The sequence below is a fragment of the Chrysochloris asiatica genome, unplaced genomic scaffold (genome assembly GCF_000296735.1).
Source record: "Chrysochloris asiatica unplaced genomic scaffold, ChrAsi1.0 scaffold00087, whole genome shotgun sequence".
NCBI lineage: Eukaryota > Metazoa > Chordata > Mammalia > Afrosoricida > Chrysochloridae > Chrysochloris > Chrysochloris asiatica.
Window position 1 is genome coordinate 7,779,354 of NW_006408605.1, and position 24,645 is coordinate 7,803,998.

General features: G+C 38.2%; 1 protein-coding gene across 2 annotated transcripts in view; it reads left to right on the plus strand.

The window, feature by feature from the left end:
• CTNNA1 (catenin (cadherin-associated protein), alpha 1, 102kDa) overlaps positions 1 to 24,645 on the plus strand; it is a 211,806-nt gene that overhangs the window by 30,555 nt on the left and 156,606 nt on the right. The window contains exons 3-4 of one of the 2 annotated variants that reach the window (XM_006866127.1): positions 18,388 to 18,554; positions 19,917 to 20,036. In XM_006866127.1, coding sequence (XP_006866189.1) covers positions 18,388 to 18,554; positions 19,917 to 20,036 — 287 coding nt within the window. The remainder of the gene's footprint in view (positions 1 to 18,387; positions 18,555 to 19,916; positions 20,037 to 24,645) is intronic. The other variant, XM_006866128.1, reaches the window with a different exon arrangement.

A 24,645-nucleotide genomic window follows, 5' to 3' on the forward strand; every position in this document is an offset into this window, starting at 1 on the left:
AGGACTTCAGGTGTGGCGCTGTAGTATCAGCACTGGATTGCAAAACCACAGAGTTCCTCGGAAACCGCATATAGCTTCACTATGAGCCGGAACCAACGCGGTGAATTAACAAAAAACAATAACCAAGATAATAATGATTTGAGGGAGTTTTAAAGGATTCATGGAAAAATGAATGAAAAGATGACTGGAATTTTTCCATGAACCTTTTGAAGCCCCCTTGTATTTACTGCCATACTGAGGCTTTCTATTTCTGTAAAGATTCATAGCCTTGGAAACCCTATACAGGGACACATGGAGTCAGAACCAACTCAACAACACTTAACTACAGCAACGTCATACTTAGATAGTGGTATTAAGATTTCGTCTTTGACTTGACCTAAACCATGATGTTGCAGTAACGTGGTTAGATTCTACTGGTTAATTTCTTAAGAAAGTGATTCCAAGTTGAAATGCATGGTATGCATTTGTTTGAATGTGTAATCAGGAAGTAAGTGCCTCTCTTTGGAGTGCTTCTGAATAGCAGGGCACACTTGAATCAATTAATGATTATGTGTTACACTCTAATTTTTTTTTTTTTTTAATTCATTCTGTCAACTGGAAAAAATAGAATTTTTAAAGAATTGGCGGAAGAGGTAGATTGAGAGGTGTATTGTTTTCTGGACTCCTAACTGATTCATAAGGGCTTCTAATATTTAAATAATTTGATATTGAATATTTATTTCCTTGGTTGATTTTTAAAAGAGTAACAATTTTGTAGATGAAAAGTGACATTCAAGAAAGTTCTTTTACAGCATATTCTCGGAGTTTTATGAATCCTTTTCAGTTTATATGTAATTACGAAGTTTTTTTGGTTCATCCTCATTTGGAAGTCATGAAAGCATGTGGGTTATACCATGTATATCGCCATTTGGTCCCATTTTATAAAGGCTATTTCATGAAGCTTCTTATTTGCAACTATGTTGCCACTTTATCTTAATTAACAAGTATGAAAAAATACCTTAATACCAGATTATAGAAAATGAATTTTGTGGCCCTCTCTTTCCCTCCAGTTAACAGCAGTTTCCCATGACATTCTTTTTCTGCCCTCAAATCCCAGAATTAGGATTTCATGGAAAATGTCTGTTAACTTTTTGTTATCGTGAAACTAACAGTTTTTTGAAACTGTGTTACTATTATTTTTAAAAATGAGAGTTGGTAAAATGAGTACAACGAGATAAGAACAGTTAGCCTCCCCCCCCCCCCATATCACAATTGACTGTGCAGTGCTTACAGTTCCCTCCATGCACCATCATTGAACAGTATTTGCTTCTATTTCATCTTAGTGTGTGTGTGATTATATATTCCAAAACACTCAGGAATATATAGTCATTTAAACAACCAAAGGGCACATTCTGCAAGCCTGCAGTCTGGCCGCCAGCAAACAGTGTTTCTTTCCATGAGTCGAGTCCTCAGCTGCTCAATTTCTCCATGTCGTCATCTCTGCCTCCATCTCTGGTGTCACTGCTTCTCTGGATAGGGTTCCACATTCCGCTCATGCTCTTCTCCCTTGATGATCCTAGGGTCCTCTGTTCCTGGAATGTAAGATTAACTACTCCCCCTGTTATGTTATAAAACTTCTACCTTTACAGTTGTGACAATTGCAATTAGTCATGATTAACAATTACTTACTATCGAATCATAAGAATCTTATCCCCATCTCCTTTCCCCAGACCTGTCTAGACAAGATGAAAACTATTCAGTGGGGATTCTACCTTTCCCTGCACACTCTGAAACTGAACACCCTCTTGAAAACTTGTAAGCCAGCCACTTTGTGCCTCTATAGCCACCCCCATTTTAGGTAGCCAGAGTCTTAAGTTGACCATCCCTATCAACCCTGCATACAGAGGGGGTAGAATGAAGACTCCTTCCCTTTCAGTTGGTATTTTGAATTACTATATCCATAAATATAGGTCAAGTTCATCAAATTGTAGCAATTTTACACTTGTTTACTTTATCAGATTTTAAAATCTTTTTTTAGTGGAATTGTGATTATCAGATTTTTAAAATCTTCTTTTAGTGGAATTGTGATCTTCAAGCCATTAAAGCTAGGTCAGATGGGGGTACCATCTACAAGCTTGGGCCGTGTTGTGCGTCTCCCCTCACTTCATTTCAGCTGGTTGCTCCACTCTCAGCTCTAGCCCTCTGTGGCTATGTCCTTGTCCATGGGCTCAGGAGACCACAAGTCTCACTGCACTTCGGACCACCCAGCCCATTTTCTTCTCTCTTTCAGGTCAATGGCTGTCTATGGAACGCGGACAGACTCAGCCTATATCTTCATTGTTGCCTTTCCCCCACTTCCACTTACCAGTAGACTAATATGGTTGCCAGCAAGCTTTACATGGCTGCTTCGGTGATCCTTTGAATTTCAGCCTGGGGGTGGGGGGTTGTCCTGAAGGGACTTGATTGCTTGCCTTGATGACTTTCCAGAGAATAGCTTGCTTGTTCTTGTAGTAGCCATTCAGACTGCCACTTTCGTTTTTGATTTTTATTTTACCTGGTGGTATCTTCTGTCCCTCTCGCTGCTCCAGGCAGGTCTGCTTGTCCTTTCAAGTGGGAATGTCCCACCTTGGAAGGTTCTGGATGGGGCTCAGGATTACACCTAAGGTCCTATACATTACCAAGCCTGTTTTCACTGGGCAAGTTCTTTTAGGTATTTCAGTGAGTTACAGGTTTACAGGCTTTCAGTAGTCATGTTTCCCGATATTCCTTTTTATCCCACTTGAGTGTCTATTTTAAGATATTGGCTGAGATTTTTAAATAAGGTATAGTTAAGATAATTTGGTAGGTTTATCAATGGAGCTAAAACATTAAAAAGTAATTGTTAATAATTAGGGCTCCCATAGTGGGAAACTTTTAGGTATCTAAATCCAGGGCTGAAGGTTACTTACTTTATTGAGTATAGGGCAGTTTATAATATATGCTTCCCTGTGATAATTGGTTGTTTGTGCTTTGATTTTAGTTTAGTATTTTGCTTTTCCATGACTACTGCCTGAGTTGGAATCAACTTTTTTAAAAACAAAATTAATTCTCTCTGCACTAAGCCTGGTGTGGTGCTGTGGGTTAATGCGCCAGACTGCAAAGCTGTTTGAATTGCAAGGTTGGTAGTTCGAGCTCACCAGCTGCTCCTTGGAAACCCTGTACAGGGTCGCTGTGGGTCAGAATTGACTCGACGGCAGTCAACAACAAGCATGTTTTTTATAAGAACAAAAAAGGAAAATGACCTATAATTTGGATATCCAATTGTTAATATTTTGGTTTAAGCCTTGCCTGTTTAATTTTTATGAATATACTCATGTGGGCAAAAATCTGTGTGCCTCATTGTGCTTTTTTTCTTTTGTAGGTTATGGGTCCTGGGTATCTTTCAGTATTATTTGAGCTTTCTTCTGTAGAATAATTTTTAATGGCTGAATAATATACACTTGTTGTTCAATGCTGTCAAGTAATTTTCAACTTACAGCGACCCTGGATAGGGTTTCCCAGGAGCGGCGAGTGAGCTTGAACTGCTGACTTTTCAGTTAAAACCTACCTTTCAGTCCAGTGCTTATCCTATAGCACTACACCAAGACTCCACTATACAGTAATACAACTTAAATAGGTTATTTTGAACTAGATAACTAATTTTTTTTTTGATAACTAATTTTAATACTATTATGACCAGAGTTTTATTCACCTTTCCAAAAATTAAAAACTGGTATGGCAATGAGTTTTTTTATTTTGAAATGTGAAGGCTGCCATTTTGTTAAATAAGTATGTTGTTGCTAAGTAAGCAAACCCTGTATAAGTTTTCTGAGGAGCTGGTGGGTTTGAACTGCTACTTTGTGGTTCAAACCGACCTTGCAGTCCAGTGCTTGTCTTATAGCATCACACCAGGACACCAAAATGAGTATGACAGTATGTCAGAAAGTATTGCTACAAAATCATAGGACCCTTCATTAAACAAAAAATACCTCAATGTGAGTGAAGCTATTGTTGCTTCACATACCTTTCATGTTGGTCCATATACTAACTGAGAGGATGTTTTCATCTCTCTAACCTTTCCTGGAACAGTTCTGTGCTTTTCAGTTTAAATGCACCATGTCAGAACGGAAGTTTTGGTACACTTGAGGTAATAAAATTGTGTTCCTTTGAGATGTTCTTTCAGTTTGTAAACATGGTGCCTGAAGGGGCAAGATCTGAGGTGTATGTGTGTATGGTAAGGTTTCCCAACAGAATTCTAATAATTTAGTGCCCTCAAAGAATGTGTAGGCACATTGTCATGATTAAGAAAAAAAGTTTTTCCTCAGTGAATCTTTTGTTAAGTGTTTTCTCACCAATGCAGCTTTCAGTTTTCTAAAACTTCATCTTAATAAGCCACTGGGATCGTCTTGTGTTCTTTGAGAAAATCTGTCAAGATTCCTGAGAACTGCTGCTGTAACTTTTTTAGCGGACCTCTCTGTCTTGAATTTAACTGGCCCATCAGATCCCCTTGAAAGCTACTGTTTTGATTGGACCTTCCTCTCTCTGGATCGTATTATTGAATCTAAGATTCATCTTGGTTATGATTTGTTCCATAAAATCATCTTTTGTGAGCTTCCCTAAGTGTGATGGAAAAATTAGCTCTTTTAGCTAGCTGATCTTTATGGATGCTTTTGGCACCCATAACAAATCATGTGAGATCCCAACTTGAGTAGCTATTGTACCAGTGGTAATTTTGTCGTAGTCACAGTTGCTTGGGGCTTTAGCCACAGTTTCTTCCTTCATTGTTTCTCTTGGTTCTTCTTTGAGGTCTTCCTGACTTTTCTTAAAATGCTTGATCCGTTTAAAGATTGTCATTTTATGTGGGGCAGTATTCATGTAAACTTGTTGCAATGTTTCAGTGAATTGGGAAGATTCTATATACTGAAGTTCTAACAAGAACAATTAGGAAAGAGAAAGACAGGAAGAAAAGCTATCTCTGTTTATACATGGTATGATCCAATAGATATAAAATTCCAAAAAATCCCCAAGAAAGCTACTAGAACTCATAAATGAAATCAGCAGAGTTACAGGGTACAAAAGTAACAATCAAAACTCAGTTTCTATACTCTTGCAATGAACAATCTGAAAAGAAATTAAAGGAAAATAATTCAGATACTATAGTATCTATAAGAAATATCTAAGAATACATTATGGAAGAGTTATATACTGAAAATGATGAAGATGAAAATTATTGTTGAAAGAAATTAAGGACCTAAGAAATGAAAAGGAAAACCCTATGTTTATGGATTGGAAGATTTAATATTGTTAAGATGTCAGTATTAATCAAAGTGATCTATAGGTTGAATGCAATCTCTGTCAAAAATTCAACAGTTTTTTTCAGAAATGGAAAAGCTAATTCTCCATTCATAAGGATTTTCAAGGAGCCTCAAATAACTAAAACAGTTTTGAAAAAGAATAACAAAGTTGGAAGATTCACACTTCCTGATTCCAAAATGTACTATGAAGCTACAATAATCAAAATAATGTGGTGTGTAGATATAAGGAAAGCATTGAGAGCACAGAAATAAACCCATTGGCCAACTGGTTTTTGGCAAGGTTGCCAAGTACATTGGATGGTGATAGAGTGCTTTCTTACTTTTGCTGGAATAATTGGCTCACTACATGTGAAAAAATAATGTCGCACCTTCTATGAAAATTAATACAGATCAATGATTACACATGTTGTTGTTGTTAGGTGCCATTGAGTTGGTACCTACTTATCGCAACCCTGTGCACAACAGAATGAAACAATGCCTGGTCCCAGACCAACCTCAAAATCATTGCTATGTTTGAGCCCATTGCTGCTGCCACTGTGCTCGATGGGGTTCTTACTGTTTTTATCCAGCCTAGCATGATATCCTGAAGTATGAGAGAAAAAGTCTGGCCATCCTGACTTCTGAGGAGCACTTTGGCTGTACTTCTTCAAACACAGATCTGTTTGTTCTTTAGGCAGCCCTTGGTACTTTCAATATTCTCCAACATCATAATTCAGAAGCATCAATTCTTCTACGGTCTTCCTTATATACTGTCCAGCTTTCACATGCATATGAGGTTGTTGAAAATACCATAGGTTGGGTCAGTTGCACCTTAGTCCTCAAACCTTACATCTTTCCTCTTCACCTTAAGAAGAGGTCTTATTGCAGTAGATTTGCTCAGTGCAATTTGCAGTGCAATTTGATTTCTTGACTGCTGCTTCCATGAGTTTTGATGGTGGAAGTCTTCGACAAGTTCTTTTCTCCGTTTATTATGGAGTTATTTATTTGGTCCCACTGTGAGAATTTGTGTTAGGATAAACTGGTGTAGTAAAAATTTTTCAGGATCTGCCCTTAATCCATGGGCCTAGAGTCTGCAGCTGCTTTGTCTGTCTCTCCATGCCACTGATTGTGCTGTTGCTACTTTTCTAGGTAGGGATCTCATGCTCCACTCATGGAAAGGGTATGGAAGTATTTGTTGAGCACAGACTGTGCATTGGATACTATAAAGTAATTACTTTGCATGTGAGATAAGCTTCAAAAAGTTGTGGAAAATTCCATAATCTTTTAATTCCATTTTTCCAAGAACTTAGCTGTCTTCGATTATCTCAAGTTTTGACAAACAACCTAGTGAGGTGGGAGATGGTGTTCTGTTTACTGAAGAGATAACAGAAATAATGGTGAAGTAACTCAAGGTCTCACAGCACTAAAACGGAAATTCATACCCAGTTCCAGAACCTTGTTTTATGGTTAACATGCAGTGTTTTGAGGGGGAAAGCTGGTTCTGATTCATAGCGAACCTATATAGGGTTTCTGAGGAGCAGATGGTGGGGTTGTACTACCAATCTTGCAGTTGGTAGTTCAGTGCTCATGTTACGTTGGCACATCAAGAGAAAAGTATTATATATTAACATTACTTTGTACCACTCTTTGTTTTAGAAGAGCAGCATATTAAAATATCTCAGGTGTCTTAGGGTCAGGCAGGGAAATAAAAAAACCTCAAAAAAAAAAAAGATAGCTTCCACTTAACTTTTATTTTTCTTGTGTGCTTTGCCAAAATAATTTTTCCCCAAACTGTCTGTTGTTTTCCAAGCCTTTCCTTTGAGACTATAACATTACAAAATTGATAGCTCTGAAGGGAATTTATTTACTTAAGGTATTTGATACTTCAGAAGGGCCTTGATCTTGTACTGTTCTCAAGTATAACTGAAGGGTATTTGGTTTATTTTCTTAATAATTGACCTTTGTCCTTGTTTTGAACTCCAGGGAAGCTTAGCTTTTATACCCAGCTTAGTCAGTGCAGAAGCACCAGGAGAAGGATGTGTTGACAGATCTGATTTCAAGGCAGGTGATGGAACAATAATTTCTTTTAAAGATCCCTCTCCTTTTTATCTGTCTTCACTTAAGGACATTGGCATGGTATGGCTAAGTTTCAAAGACCAAGTTGTTATGTAAACATTGGTATTGTGTGAAAATGGAGAATGAATACATAATTCCATAGTTGCTAAACCACTGAGAATTATGGACCAGCCAAGTTGACACAAGACCTTACCCATCACAACCAGTATTAGTTTTCACCTTGCATCTTGGCATTCGCTGCTGAGCAAAATTGTTGTTAAGTGCCATTGAGTCGGTTCCGACCCATAACGACCCTTTAGAGGGTTTCCAAGGAACAACTTGAACCAAAATAGATAGCAGATTAAAATTTTTTTTTACCATTAATATAATTGCAAAAGCTGAGTAATGAGACAGTCAATAAGTGAAGAGAGGTTTGCTTCATCTACTGTACTTGTTTGGCGACACCTGGGACAGCCAGAGGACCCAGTTTATATTCTCAGCCATGTGACTTTGGACAAACTATTTGCCTCAGTTTTTCTAGTTTTTTGTTTTTTGTTTTTTAAGTGTGGAAAGAGTACTTTTGATCTCTTAGAAATGCACTTTGTAAATTAATTGATAGCTCTGGTAGCATAGTGGTTATGAATCGGGCTGCAAACCTGAAGGTCAGTGGTTCGAAACTACCAGCCGCTCCACGGGAGAAAGATGAGGCTTTCTACTCCCGTAAGGATTTACACCCTCGGAAACCCTGTACAGGGTCGCTATGGGTCGGAACTGACTCGAAGGCACTTCACAACACAACAACAATTTAAAAAGAGAAAAAAAATGCTTGCTTGTTTTATGCATGATATAAAAGTTTTAATGTAATAAACATTAAAAGCTCAAGTCAATTTTAGTTTCCTGATTCTTTTATTCTGGTTGTCCCAACTCATAGTGACCCTATATAGGATTTGTGAAGAGTGACTGGTGAATTTGAACTGCTGTTCTTGAGGTTCAAATTGACCTTGTGGTCAAGTGCTTATCCTACAGTGCCACACCAGAACTCTGTTTCTCTTATAGGGGTGGCTGTTCAGCAGAAATTTGAGGCCTTGTCTTTGGCTACGTGCTTATTTACATACTTATCCAAACAAAAGCAGTCGAACACTTTTGTATTTCATGTTATGAAATGGAAACGTTTAAATTTTTTTAATGCAGCGAACAGTATGTTGCTGAATTTATGTTTTTCATTATTAGTGCTTTATGTTAAGGAGCTCTGGTAGTATAGTGGTTGCGAATCAGGCAGCTAATCTCATGGTTAGCAGTTTGAAACTACCAGCTGTTCCGCGGGAGAAAGATGAGGCTTTCTGCTCCCATGAAGATTTATAGCCTCGGAAACCCTGTACAGGGTTGATACGGGTCGGAACCGACTCCAGGCACATAACAACAACAAGTGCTTTTTATGTTAACCATGAAGTTGAAATACTTAATGATGATCAAAGACTACAGTCTTAAGTATGGTTTGTACCTCAATGTAAAGAAAACAAAAATACTCACAAATGGATCATTAAATGCAGAAAAGATTGAAATTGTCTGACCCAAGCCATGATATTTTTAATAACCTCACATGCATTTGAAAGTTGGACTGTGAATAAGGATGGCCATAGAAGAATCGATACATTTGAGTTAATGGTATTGGAGAATAGTATTAATGATACCGTGGACTTCTGAAAGAACTAACAAATCTGTGTTGGAAAAAGTACAAGCAGAATGCTCCCCATAAGCCAGTATGGTGAGACTTCATCTCACATACGTTTGGACATGTTATCATGAAGATCCAGTCCCTGGAGAAGGACATCATGCTTGGTGAAGTGGAGAATCAATGAAAAAGAGGAAAACCCTAACAAGATGGATTGGCACCGTGGCAGCCACAATGGAATCAAAGTTAACAACAGTTGTGAGGATGGTACAGGGTTGGACGGTGTTTCTTTCTGTCATGCATAATAGGGTCGCTATGAGTTGGAACTGACTTGTTGGCACCCAGTGGGCTCAAGGTTAACAATTGTGAGGATGGCACAGGACTGGGCAGTGTTTCCTTCTGTTGTGCATAGTAGAGTCGCTATGAATTGGAACCTAGTTGACAACACCTAACAACACAACCATGAGGTTAAGGATTTGCCATTATGGTTGTGTTGTTAGGTGTTGTCAACTAGGTTCCAACTCTACTATGCATTAAAATGTTGTTAAGTCGAGTTGGTTCCGACCCATAGCCACCCTGAACAGGGTTTCCGAGGCTGTAAATGTTAATGGGAGCAGAAAGCCTCCTCTTTATCCTGTGGAGTAACTGGTAGTTTCGAACTGCTGACCTTGCGGTTCGCAACCCGATTCGTAACCACTGCACTACCAGAGCTCCTTATGCATTAAAATAGACCTAAGTATATTTAAGGAGTCCTGGTGTGGTACTGTGGGCTAATGAGTCAGACTGCAAAGTCTTTTGAATTGCAGGGTTGGTGGTTCAAGCTCAACAGCTGCTCTTTGGAGTGGACTGGAAAGCACTTTACAACAACAAGAAGTATATTTTATTTGCTTTATTTCTTCCTTCCATATCCAATTGTTTGTTATCATTTGATCTGATATTATTTTGGAATGATGTTTTGATGTTAACCGTAAAATGCACGAGGCTGTTAAAGAAGAAGCTTGAGTCAGAGTGAGAATTTGGAAGGAAGATGGTAAAGGAGTATTTGGAGTTGGCAAACTATTGGGGATTAGTATAGTTGTTAAGCAGCCCGAGTGGCATAAGAGGCTTGTTATCAGCTGCTAACCTAAAAATTGATGGATTTGAATCCACCCAGTGTCTCTGTTTCAAAAAGGGCAAATAATCGGCTTCCGAATAGTTAACAGGAAAGAAAACCCTTTGGAGCACTTCTGCTTGTAATACATGAAGTCACCATGCATGTGTGTGTGTGGGTGGGAGGGGGGGGCACAACTCTATGGTAGCCAACAACAACCATCAACAATAATATTTAAGCAATTGTTTAAAATGATTTTTAATCTTTGGAGAGTTTTGATGCTTTTAGATGTACTTATTTTAACAGTTTACTTTAAATTAATTCCATTTGGCCTAATCTAGATTCTTTTGCCCCACAATTCTTTCACTAATCTCAGGTTAACTCCCTTTTTCATTTCCTGTAGCAGCTGTGTTAGATCTCCCCCCCGCCCCCCCACTATTTTAAATATCGCCTTTCTTCTATCGCCTGACTCACTTTTCAGGAGAGAATGTCACTTGATGTTTCTGAGAAAAACTGGATTCTTTAACCCTGCCAGTCAGCATACTATTTGGAAGTCTTTGCAACCTTTGCTTTACTTTTCTTAGGGTATTAGATTGTTGTTGTTAGGTGCCATCAAGTTGGTACCGACCCATAGTGACCTTATGCACAGCAGAACGAAACACTGCCTGATCCTGGGCCAACCTCACTACTGTTGCCACGCTTGAGTCCATCGATGCTGCTACTTGGCCAATCCATCTCGTTGGGGGCGGTCATCCTCTTTTACTCTGACCCTGCACCTTACCAAACATGATATCCTTCTCCAGTGATTTCCTGAAAATATGTTTGAAGTATGAGAGACAAAGTATGGTATTAGATAGCCCCTACCTTTTGCTCCTCTCACTTGTTCCTTTGATGTTCATTGTGTGTGCTCCTGTCTGTGACTCAGAATTTTTATTCTTAAATTAGATGTCTTCTGTTTGGAGTTCTGGTGTGGTGTGGTAGAATAAGCACTCTACTGCAAGTTCAGTTTGAACTGCAATGTCAGAAGTTCAAACCCACTAATGGCTCTTTGGAAACCCTATACAGAGTCTCTATGAGTCAGAAATGACTTGATGGCACTTATCAACAACAGTGTCCTTTTGTCTCCCATCACTCTTACTTACTCTTATCTGTATGTAATCCCAGTAGTGATAGTAGATAGTATTGGGAGTGTTAGGTACTGTTCTAAGCACTCTTCTGAGTACTTTGTGTCATAGAGAATTTGTTTTCATCGCCACAGCAACCCTGGGAGGTGAGTACAAGCTGTCCTTGCTTTGCATGGTTCTGATTTGTACAAATTGCATCAATTTAGTTAATACCAGTTCACCAACTATGGTTCAGATTTTAGTTACCACACTACATTTACCTGTGAATAATTTCATAATGTACAAACTTCACAGCTAACTCTTAAGTGCACAAATCAGTACATAAATAGCAGATACACATCATTATCAGTGACCAGTCATGCCAGTTCTTTCCAACTCTTTTGTTGATTGGTTGCTATGCATCTGTTACTCCCTATGGAATTATGTTGTCTCTTCTGCCAGTGGTAAACTCACATGACAGTTTACAGAAATTAATAATTGAAAAGAGGGAATTAGCTAACAAAGATGCAAGTACAGTAAAGAAATGAAACTGATAAACATGCTTAAAATTTGAATTGAATATATGTGGAGTTGAAGAATTAGCTGAGTGAAGAAATACTGATGCTGCTATTGTTGAGACTTTGTGTAGTCAGAGGAACGTAGTGAAGGTAAATTTGTCAGCATAAATGAAGAAAGTGGTTGTGACAGAAAAGATGTAGGATGCACTACAGGGAGTGATGTTGTCAAAGACCTCATATTAAATGAAGTTTTGGAGATATTTCAAGACATTGAAAGTACAAAGGATAAAATTTGAAAGCTGATCCAAACTTTGAAAGGAATATGACAATTCACCAAGACCAAAAAGGTGTTTTGCGCTGTATCCTAAGTTACACAATGATAGGAAGGCAAGCATTGTTCTGACTACTTTTGAGAAGTTTGTTTCAAATGGTTACATTACAATACACTAAATAAATATTAGTTGTATTTCTTTCATTTTCCTTTACATTTATAGCCTACAGTATAGAAATCTTTAACTTTTAAAGACCACAGAATGATTGTAATTTTTCCTATTAATGTCTTTGCACGTTTTCAGCATATAAGGTTATTTTTATGGTCCTTCACTACTTTACAAAGTGAGGACTACCTGCATATTGGTGTTTTCAATTGTGGAAACTGAGGTCTGCTGAATTCTGTAACAGTGGTTTCTGTCTGGTTGACTTCAGAGTTTGATTGCAACCTCTTCATTATCCTGTAACACCAAAAAAACAAAAACAAAATATGCAAATAACCTGTCCCATTGGTATACCCTTCTGCTAATATACCAAAGTCTTGAAAAAACAGTCTTATTTCTAACTTGGTCTACAATCAATTCTAGTGATTCTATAGGATAAAGAAGAACTACCCCCGTAGGTTTCTAAGTCCGAAATCTTAATGGAAGCAGACTGTCACAGCTTTCTCCTGCTAAGTGACTGATGGGTTCAAACTGCAAATCTTTCCATTAGCAGAGCCCAGCGCTTTAACCACTGCAATACCAGGGCTCCTAACTTGAAATCAGGCTTTGGCACCTTTCACAAAACTACTTTTTCTGGTTCCTTCTGCACCAGCCACACTGGCAACCATTGACCTTCTGTGATCATGCTAGTGTGCACTTACCCAAGGGTCTTTGACATGGCATTCCCCCTGCCAGGAATGTGTTTCCTTTAGATAACCATATAGCTCCTGTCCTTTCTTTGTCAGACTTTAAATGGTATTTTTTCAATGAGGCATACCCTGACTCACCCTGTTGCAAATTGTATTTTACCTGCCCTGTCCCCATTCCTCCTGTCAACTCAATCATCCCCATGGCCCTAGGAGGGGGTCTTCAAAAAATACATGGAAAATGTGTTTTATGAAAAACATTATCCATGGATTCCAATTTATTTTGCACCAAAATAAGCTTATACTGAAGTCTTGGTGTGGCACTGTAGGATAAATACTGGACGGCTAACCACAAGGTTGGTGGTTCGACTCCTCTGAAATCCTATACAGGGTTGCTAAGAGTCTGGAACCAGCTTGATGGCACTTACCAACAATAAAATGTTCATACTGACTTGTTATAGCATGCTTGAACAGAATCTAGTTTGAGATACCAAGGAGGAAAAGAACCCCCTAAGAGAGCTACATGGATTCTGCTAAAATTGAAAAAAGAGCAAACATCAAATTTATGGTGAGGCTTGGGTTGGAAGAATGCTGAAATCATCCATGCTTTATGAACAGTTTGAGGACAGTGCCCTGAAGAAATTGGAAGTCTATAAATGGATAATTTGAAGATGAAGCCCAAAGCAGCAGAACCATCTACATCGATTTGTGAGGAAACATCTTGTTTGTACCCTATTTGAAGAGGAAGGGCAGAAACAGTAGCCAATACCATAGACATCTTCGTTCAGCTAATTGTGATGGAAAAATGAAAAGTTGAGCCAATGTTCTACTTGGGTACCAAACCTTTGCACCAAGATCAGGTACAGAAAAGAGCAGAGCTTTCAGTGGAAACAAACTTTAAACAGATGGGATCATGATCCTGAAGCATTTCTTTAGAAGAATTTTAACAGGAGATGAAACATGGCTTTATCAGTACAAACCCAAAGACAAAGCACAGTCAAAACAGTACCAAGAAGTTGAAGTGGTCCTGTCAAAGCAAAAATGGACTAGTCTAGAACAAGGGTCATGGCAACAAGTTTTCTGGGATGCTCAAGGTTTGCTTTGACATACTGGAAGGTCAAAGAATGATAGTTTTTTGTTGTTGTTAGGTGACATTGAGACAATACCAATTCAAAGTGACCCTATGCATGACATCTGGTCCACACCAACCTCACAATCATTGATATGCTGGAGCCCATTGATGCTGCCATTTTGCCAATCCATCTTGCTGGGGGTCTTCCTCTTTTTCGCTAATCCTCCACTTGGCCAAACATGATATTCTTCTCTAGAGACTGGTCCCTCCTCACAATATATCCAATGTATGAACTATGAAGTCTTACCATCCTGACTTCCAAGGAGCATTCTGGCTGTTCTTTTTCCCATGCAGATTGGTTTGTTCTTTTGGCAGTCCATGGTACTTTCAATATTCTCCTCCAACACCAAAACTCAAATGCATCAATTCTACTGCGTTAATTATTCACCGTCCAACTTTCATGCACATGCATTTAAGGTTACTGAAAATATCATGGCTTAATCAGGAGCACCTTAGTCCTCAAACTGACATCTTTGCTCTTTAATACTTTAAAATGGTCTTGTGCAGCAGATTGCCCAATTCAGTATGTTGTTTGATTTCTTGACTGCTGCTTCCATGAGTGTTGATGATTGGTCCAAGCAAAATAAAGTCTATGACAACTTCAGGTTTTTCTCCATTTATATGGATGTTGTTTTTTGATCCAGTGAAGATTTTTGTTTTATTTACATTGAGGTATAACCCATACCGAAGGCTGTGGTGTTTAATTCTCATCAGTAAGTATTTTAAATCCTCTTTGCTTTCAGCAAGCAAGGCTGGATCATTTGCATATCACAGATTGTTAACAAATCTTGCTGTAATCCTGATGTCACATTTTTCTTCATATAATCCAGCACTTCAGATTATAGGCTTAGCATATAGATTACGCAAGCGTGGTGAAAGAATACAAATCTGGTGCACATCTTTCCTAATTTTGAACTATTCAGTGATCCCTTGTTCTGTTTGAGCAACTGCCTCTTGGTCTAAGTATAGGTTCTTCCATGAGCAGAATTAAGTATTCCAATACTCATTCTCATTGATATTGTCCAAAGCTTGTCATGAGCCACACAATCCAAAGCCTTTGCATAATCAGTAAAGCACAGGTAAACATCTTTTTGATATTCTCTGCTTTCAGCCACATTCCATTGAGCATCAGCAATGATATCCTTTCCTCCACAACCTTTTCTGAGTTCTGCTTGAACCTCTGGAAGTTCTCTGTCAATGTATGGTTGCACCCGTTTTTGAATGATCTTTAGCAAAATTTTACTTGCGTGCGATATTAATGATACTATCCAATGATTTCCGTATTCTGTTGCGTTACCTTTCTTTGAGATAGGTATAAATATGGATCTCTTCCAGTCAGTTGGCCAGGTAGCTGTCTTCCAAATTTCTTGGCATAGATGAGTGAGTGCCTGAAGTGCTGCATCAGTTTGTTGAGAGATTTCAGTTTGTATTCCATCAATTCCCAGAGTCTTGTTCTTTGCCAGGGCCTTCCGTGCACCTTGGACTTCGTCCTTCAGGATCATTGGCTTTTGATTGTATGCTACCTCTTGAACTGGTTGAATAGCAACCATTTCTTTTTGGTATAGTGACTTTGTGTATCCTTCCATCTTGTTTTGATGCTTTCTGCATCATTCAGTATTTTGTACATGTTGTTAGATGCCATTGAGTCAGTACCAACTCATAGTGACCTTGTGCTTAACAGAAAGAAACACTGTTCTGTCTCGCGCTCATAGAATCCTTCAATATTATAACTTGAGTCTTGCATTTTTTTTTTTTTTCCAGTTTGTTCTTCCCGTCAGATTTTCTGTCTGCAGGTCTTTGCACATTTTGTGTAATCAAAGAATGATGCCATCTACTTACTATGAGAAGGTTTAAGAAAGTTGGCCAAAGCTTTAGCAGAAAAAAATGCCAGGGAAAGGTTTTACCAGTCTTTTCTTACTATGACAGTTCTCCTGCTCATTCCTCTCATCATCAAAGAAGTGCAATTTCTCACTAGATATGGAAAATCATTAGGCCTCTACCTTATAGTCATTATCTGGTTCCATTTCTGACTTCTTTTTGACAACCAATCTTAAAAAAAAAAAAAAATCTTTAAAGGGCACTCATTTTTGTTGAATTCGTAATGTAAGTAAGATTGTGTTGGCATGTTTAAATTCCCAGGACCCTTATTTCTCTTTATAGATGGTCTAAATAGCTGGTGTCATCACTTAAAATACTGTCTTGAACTTGATGGAGCTTTTGTTGAGACATAAAGTTTATACCTTTATTTTTTAATCTTTTAATTCAGTTCCCCCCCCACCCCCCCAAACTTTGTGAAGTTCCATTGCATTCCTTACCAAACTATATAGTTTAGGTATTTATTTGTTGTCTTTCCCCTCCCATTAGAATTGTAAGCTCCTTGGAACCGTGGATTTTTGTTTGGTTAGTTCATTGCTATCCCAGGTGTATAGAATAGTGCCTGATTTATACAAGGTGTTCAGTAAACATTTGTTGAAAGAAGGCATGAATGCTCTTGAAAGTAGCTGTTGAGCAGATATATATTTACCAAACATAGTGAATGAGTGAATGACTGAACTGTGTCTATCAAAATACCACTTGATATTGTTAATGTTGTATATTCACTTAATGATTGCTGTATGTCTGTGTCTTTATAAAGATAAAAGGGAAGACTGCATTAGATTCAGGAAAAACATTGTTAACTATAAGTTGTTTCTGCCCTGACTTAAAATGTAGAGTCTGTCTTTACTCTTCTTCATGCACTGTGTTGGTGTTGTTAGTGCTGTAGAGTTGATTCCGACTGATAGTGACCCTATATAGGGTTTCTGAGGAGTAGCTGGTGAGTTTGAACTGCTGATCTTGTGATTCAAACCCACCTTTCAGTCTAATGCATTACTCTCTCATGTGCTACATAGTATTTATAATATGAATTAATGTACTGACCTGAGGGTGGATTTGAGTCTTTTCTCCATAAGCTCATTTCTGCAATAGAAGTTGATAGCTAGGAGAAATTAAGTAGGTTTGTTTAGAGATAGATAGGCTTCCTGAGAGTGCCTTTTTTCATTCATGAAAGAGACTGGAGAATGAATAAAATATGTTAAGCTTTGACCTCAAGTGGACACACCCAGGGGAGGGTATAATTGCTTTTTTAGGAATCTAAAGATAGGCACCATGCAGTTCTATTAGTACAACAGGTGGATAAGACACAGCTCTATTCCTTTAGTTGGTTCCATCTATTAGAGAGGGAGAAGGCCACTAGATACCTTATTTAATAGAAATGAGTAACAAAAATTTAAAAGTTTGCCAGGAAATGCTGCAAATAAATTTTAGCATTGATGAATTCAGGATTGCATAACTTTGTAGTTGTTGTTGTTAAGTGCCATCGAGTAAGTACCGACTCATAGTCACCCTGTATAGGGTTTCAGAGAAGCAGTTGGTAAGCTGGAACTGCTTGATCTTGAGGTTCAAAGCAACCTTGCATTCCAGGGTGTTAATCTACAGCACCACACCAGGACGCCCTGCATAACTTTGTTGTTGTTGTTAAGTGCCATTGAGTTGGTTCCAACCCAAAGCGACCCTGTATAGGGTTCCCAGGGAGTGGCTGGTGAGCTTGAACCACCAACCTTACAGTTCCAAGGGCTTTGCAGTATGGTGTATTAACCCATAGAGCCGCACCACACAGAGCATAACTTAGATAGTTCTAATAATTGTAGGAAAATCTGTTCTACATTTTAAGCTTAATTTTATGGTTTGAAATGTTGTACTTTTAGAAAATGTTTTTATGAATACAGAATAATGTAACAAGTCAGGTTGTACTTTAGTGATAACTATTATTTGTTTCTGATGTCCATGTGTTTTAAAACATGGACTATAACATTTATTCTTTCTATTTAAGATTTCATTATAAGCCTTAACATTTTTCATGTATATGTTAATTTTTGTGTAATAAGATGTTAGGCTGCACTGCAATTTACCTACCTAGGTGCTTATTGTGTAGTATCTGAGCTGTGTTGGTAGTGTTTTGCATATGAGAGAAATAAAAGAGGGTTTTATACATTAAATGGGGTGATTAGTGAAGTTTGTGGTCCTGCATAGTGGTTACCATATAGCTATACCATCCTATGGATGTTTGAGTAGATTGCATTAGATCCCCCCCCCCCCCCCGAAAGTAATGAATTATTTTTTAAGTATACATTTTTGTAAAAGGGTATTATTAAAGCAAATAGAAATATTCTAAAGGTTCTCGATATATGTACTATCACATCACATTCTGGGTATTGTGCTTTCACCAGCAATATACGAAAATTCTTTTAGATAAAAACCTTTGAAATAAATTTGCACGTATAATACAGTTTGAACTGTTTTCATAAAAAATAGACCAGTTAATCAGGGTGCGTTTCCACTGAATTTGTGCTTTTGTTTTGAAATAGGTGACTTGATGAAGACTGCTGCGGGAGAGTTTGCCGATGATCCCTGCTCTTCTGTGAAGCGTGGCAACATGGTTCGAGCAGCTCGAGCTTTACTCTCTGCTGTTACCCGGCTGCTGATTTTGGCTGACATGGCAGATGTCTACAGATTACTTGTTCAGCTGAAAGTTGTAAGTATAGGCCTATGTCTGTACTTTGTTCTTTCCCAGCAAGATTGTTGCTGGCTGAATATAGCTCAGCAGGCCTTCTGTGTTACTGGGGTTTTCAACTTGGTTTACCTGAATGTACCAGATATATGTTGTTTGAAGTGCTCCTGTGGTGCGTAAGCGCTCGACCACAAGGTCAGTGGTTCAAATCCACCAGCTACTCCTTGGAAACTCTATATAGGGTCGCTATGAGTTGTATTCAACTTGATGGCACATAACAATGTTTTGCTTAATTTCCATTTATTCCTCTATTTCATTGTTTGCATTGCCAGCTCTGCTTTAAGCCAGTGCTTGTCCTGTTTATGATAAAGAATTTATAGCAAAAATACTGTTTTTTACTTCTTCCCTTTTTAAGTAATAATTGAACATTTCTTTGTATCAGTAGACTTGCGTTGCTAAACCAAGACTACATTATATACTTTTTGATTATTGTTGAGTGCCGTCAAATTGACTCTTGACTCACAGTGACCCCATGTGACCGAGTCAAACTGCCTCATATCTTTTCTATTCTGTGTGGAAGCAGATTTCCAGATCTTTCTTCTGTGGCACTGTTAGTTTGGTTCAAACTATGGACTTATGGGTAGCAGCTGAGCATTTAATTGCATCACCAGAGCTCCTGAAACTTTAGCACATTTGTCACACCAGTACTTCCTGTAATGCTCCATGTAATAGTTGCTCAAATATTTGAGAGCTATACAAACTCAATAGAAACTTTGAATTGCTGGCTTTCAGAGTAGCTATTAAAGGCAATCAGAGAACATCATCTTCTTTATATATTGTTGTTTTTGTTAGGTGCCCTCGAATGGGTTCTGACTCATAGCAACCCTGTATAGAGTTTATGAGGAGCAGCTGCTGAGTTTGAACCTCCGAGCTTGTGTTTCACACTGACCTTGCAGTTGTTATTAGGTGATGTTAAGTTGGTTCTGACTCAGAGCAACCCTATGTAGGGTTTCTAAGGTGGTAAAGCAGGAGGTGGGGAATGCCTGGCCTGTGGGTACTATAAAGTCCTCGAAATCATTTGGTCTGGTCCTGCAAAGGCAACCCTAGTTCCAGCCATCACATTAGGGGTGATCCAAATATAAAAGGCTAATTTTTAAGTAGATAATTTTGTATGGCCCACAAATGACGTTATACATTTTGGCAGAAAAATGGCTCCCCACCCTCTGCTGTAGCCTCATCTTTCTCCCACAGAGCAGCTGGTGGGTTTAAACTAATGACCTCGTGGTTAGCATTCCAGTGCTTATCCTACAGTGCCACCAGCACTTCTTTATATATAGACTTGTATAATTCAGAATTTTTCTGTTTGGTGTGGGGTATGTTTTATAGGTAGAAGATGGTATCTTGAAACTAAGGAATGCTGGCACTGAGCAAGATTTAGGAATACAGTACAAAGCCCTGAAACCTGAAGTGGATAAGCTGAACATCATGGCAGCCAAAAGACAACAGGTACAATCATAATTTGGGGAATATATTAAAGCCGCTTATATTACTGTCTATTGAGAAAAGTCCATTTGCCTGTTTTCTGAAGGTATCATTGCCTCCCTCTGCCAATACAGTTTCATTAAAACATTTTAACTAAGAAACATCCTTTAAAGATTGTGTTGTTAGTAAAGCTGTAATTAAGTTGCAGTCCTGTGTCATTTTTAATTTTCATAACAAAATTAATTTAAGGAACTTAGAATAGTTGTAAAATAAGGAAAGATACTCTTCAGGGTTGTGTCCTTTCACCACAGCTATTCAGTCTGTATGCTGAGCAAATAATCTGAGAAGCAAAATTATATGAAGAAGCTTGTGTGAGGTTTGATATGTAAATGATACAACCTTGCTTGCTAAAAGCAAAGAGGACCTAAAACACTGATGGTGATAATCAAAGACCATAGCCTCTAGTGTGGGTTGGACCTCAATGTAAAGAAAACAAAAATTCTCACAAGTGAACTGATAAATAACCTCATTATATACAGAGAAAAAATTGAAGTTTTCAAAGACTTCATTTTACTTGGCTCTACAATCAACACTCAATGGAAGCAGCAGTAAAAATGTGTATTACATTAGGAAATCTGCTGCAAAAGACCTCTTTAAAAAGTTAAAGAAAAAACCAGTTGTTCACCAGGGAGCCAACAAGGCAAGCAATCCAGTCCCTTCAGGACGAACCCCGTCTCCAAGACTGAAACTCAAAGAGAACACATGAGCAGACATCTAAGCTTGCTGGAGACCACGTTGGTCTACTGGCGAGTGGAAAAAGTGGAAAGACAGCAATGAAAAAATGGGCTGAGTTCAACCACACTCCTAATTACCTGGAGATGAGAGTGAAGAGGAAGGGCTGGTTGGTCCAAAGTGTGGTGAGATGTGGGAGTCCTGAGCCCAGGGAAAAGGAAATCAGACTTGCGATGCAGACAGTACCCATTTGACCTAGCTTCGATGGCTTGATGATCAGAACTCGACTAGAGGAAGATTAAAAGAAAAACTCAACAATTTTTGGTGAAGGAAACAAGTGTAAATTGATACAATTTGATGAACCTGACCTATACTTATGGATGTAGTAGCTCACGGTACCAACTGAGAGGGAAGGAGGTTTTACACCAACCAACAATCCTATCCCCTCTATATACAGGATAGATAGGGATGGGCAACTTAGACATTGTCTACCTAAAATGAGGCGGTGATAGAGGCATGAAGTGAATGGCTTACAAGTTTTCAAGAGGAAATTTACTGTAATAAGTGCATGTGTTGGGGGAACAAACAAAATGGCGGATCAGGTGGAAGTGGAGTGAGGAGCTCCGTAAGCAACAACACAGACTAATGGACCAAGCTGGTTCGGGATGGTGCCAGAACTCTGAACCACATATAAAGGAATATTTAGAAGGTTGGAAGGCTTACGGCTAGGGGAATTGGTAGCAGAAGCAAGAAATCCGTTGCTTTCTAATTCAAGATGCTCGGCTGATCTCAGAGCCGCCATCTTGAGTGAGACCAAGCTGGGGAAGGATCAGAGCAGCCATGTGCCTGCCAGACAGTGGAGATAAAGGTGTGGACATTCTTTTCTTTTTTTTGTATCTGCTCTTTGTTCTCTTGCTGTCTGCGCACCTCTATTTTGGTGACTGGGGGGTGCCTGAGCGAGTGGACACCCCACCCCCCACCCCCAAAGGGTTCTACTGTGCATGTGCACAGATCTCATCGAAATTTAAAGTGACCGTTTCCACTTAAAACCAAGCGGCAGTGCAAAACGGCCAGTCAGCCCTGAACTGTGTATCACTAGGAAAAATGCCTGAACGGGGATTGTGGAGTGGGACAGGTAGACTAAAAAGGAAATAGGCTGAAAATTAAATCCTGAGTTAAGTCATAACAGCCAATAAATTTCAAGTGGCATCTTGGAAATTTCTCAGGAAGAAGAATGAAAAGGGAAGTCCATCTCTTGATCACATCTACCTGGAGGCAATCAGAAAGCATAAAAAATACCAAAATACACACCCATCTAAGTATTAAGGCCACAGCTAATTCCTGAATATGCCCAAAAAACAGAAACAGATGACCATATCAGCACATGTCCAGAAACGAGATAAAGTGATTGAGGAAAATGAGCTGGAAGGAGACATACACTCCATACTGGAAGATGAGCAGGCTTTGGAAATGCCTGAGAAGGAATTCAGAAAAATGATTATAAAATGTATTAAAACACTGTACAATGGAGTTGTGAAAAATAAGTCAGGAAAGTACACAAGAACAATCAAATAAGATAGATACAGCATTGGAAACAATTCAAAATCTACAGAAAGAAGTCCAAATGATTAATAATAGAATATCATAAATGGACAATACACCGAAAAGGCAGAGGAATAGAACTGAAGAGATAGAAGCCAGAACTAGTGAGCTTGTTTTCTTTGTTGTGAGGGACCAGTTTTTGGAAAAGGACATTATGCGTGGTAAAGTGGCGAGTCAATGTAAAAGTGAAAGATTCTTAATGAAATGGATTGACAGTTACAATAATAATGGACTCAAACCTAACAACAATTATGAGGATGATGCAGGACCAGGCAGTGTTATATTCTATTGTGCATATGGTCACTATGACTTAGAATCAACTATACAGCCCATAACAAGAAGGGGGAACTTTCTAATTCAAGAAGAAGATAGTGTTTTGAGAGGTGTGATAGGGTTTTATTAGAAACAGGTATAACATGTTACATCTATGTCAGAAAGTATTCCCACTCGCATGCCCTCAGTATTTTGTTACTTTTAAAATATTAATCACTTTTAGTAATTTCTACATGCATTTATGTTGTGTGACACATGCAGTTAATTATGTTCTTATTCAGGTTTTGATAGCTCCCCGTGCCCTCTCTGGGTTGCTTTGAAACTTTCTCTGTGCCCTTCTATTGGGATATTGCATATTTTAGGTGAGTTTTCTGTAGGGAAGGTGCACATGTAACTGCCCTCATCAAGCTTATACTTTTAGTATGTGTTTTTTTTAAAAAACACTAATTCTTTTTATTGTTATCAAGTAACTGTATAAGGAAAGTTTGCACTTCAGTTCATAGAATGTGCTGCTTCAAAATGGTTTGATGATGGGGGATTTATTTTCTCATTAATTTAGTAGCCCACAGTAGGTTTGTTATATTTAGATGCTTTGCAGTATAGTGTGATCATAGATCTAGGTTCTTGACATTTTCCAGCATTGCCATTCTGAACTTTCTTCCATAACTCTCTTTGTAAATTAACAGTATAAAAAGTCCTGCACAGACTTTTCCTGTATGTGGACTGTTTAACATGCTCATTCCCCAATAATCATTGTCAAGAAGAAAGGCATTACTCATAGTCATCAAGACCCATATTGTGTTCTCGAATGTGAGTAGCCTTTCTGAGGACAGGAAGACCAAACAAGAATTCTCAGAGACTGGAAGAAAGTGAAGATTTGGCTAGATAACCATTAGTGCCATTTTTATTAAATGACGATGATTCTCATTGGGTAATATATGACAGCATCAGTATTGGAAATTTGCTAGCTTTCATATAGTTGTAGTTACATTAATATAAAATCTCTACCCCATAGAATTGGGATTAAATTAAATTGTATATGAAAGGGTTAAAATAGAGTATCTGGCAGTAAACAGTCCCTCAGCCACGTGCAATTAGTGAATAGCAGCTATTGCTTGTATTTCAAGCCATAGTATTAACTCCACATTGCCTATAAGATCTGGCTAGATTGACTTTGAACATTTAAGGTCCTGGTTTTAGCATTTCCAGACACACAGTAATAAGAGTATAGTTAGATTAGGTGTATTGCTTGAATAATTTAGTAGTACTGGCTCAATGTAATTTGATCATTTATTCTCCTGTTGGTTTACTGTAGTGTTTTTCTTTTTTGCTTTGACTGATACTAAGAAGAACTTATTGCATAGTCTGATAATTCTGTAAATATGGCAAGCTAGTCAATTTTTGTTAATGGGTTGCATTACTTAATGTTCTGGATATAATTTTCTCATGAATAAATGAAATAAATAATTTTTAAAAAGTTTGATAAATAAAACTATCTTAAAAACTTAGTCTGATTTTGGTTTATGAAGACATTAAGTAAAAGAAGAACATTTAAACTGCCATATAAGTCTATGTATCTTTGTAAAATGGTAGAATAAGTACATTTCCTTGAGGGAAAACATGAAAGCAGTTCAGAATCTTGTATGCTGCTGGAGAAACGTAATGGAAAGTAATATTGGCTGAGTTTAAATTCTGTGTGACATGAATGCTTGAAGTTTCTTATGCATAGTTCCTGATGAATATTAAAAATACAGAAGTAAATGTCAAACATTTCTGAAATAAGATGTCTATGCTGGTTAAGCTTCTGCTTACCCTTCCTTATTTACTTTCCATTCTTGTTCTACTCGACTCTGCCAAGGGAACCTGATCATCTTGCTTGTGGATATGGTTTTCAATGGGTGTAACAGCATGAGATAAGAGGAAGGAGACAGGCTGGGGACACAATTTCCCTAAGTGGCTAAAATTCAACTTGCAAACTCGAATATGTAATTGCCACCATCTTGGGAGAGAACATCTTGATTGTATC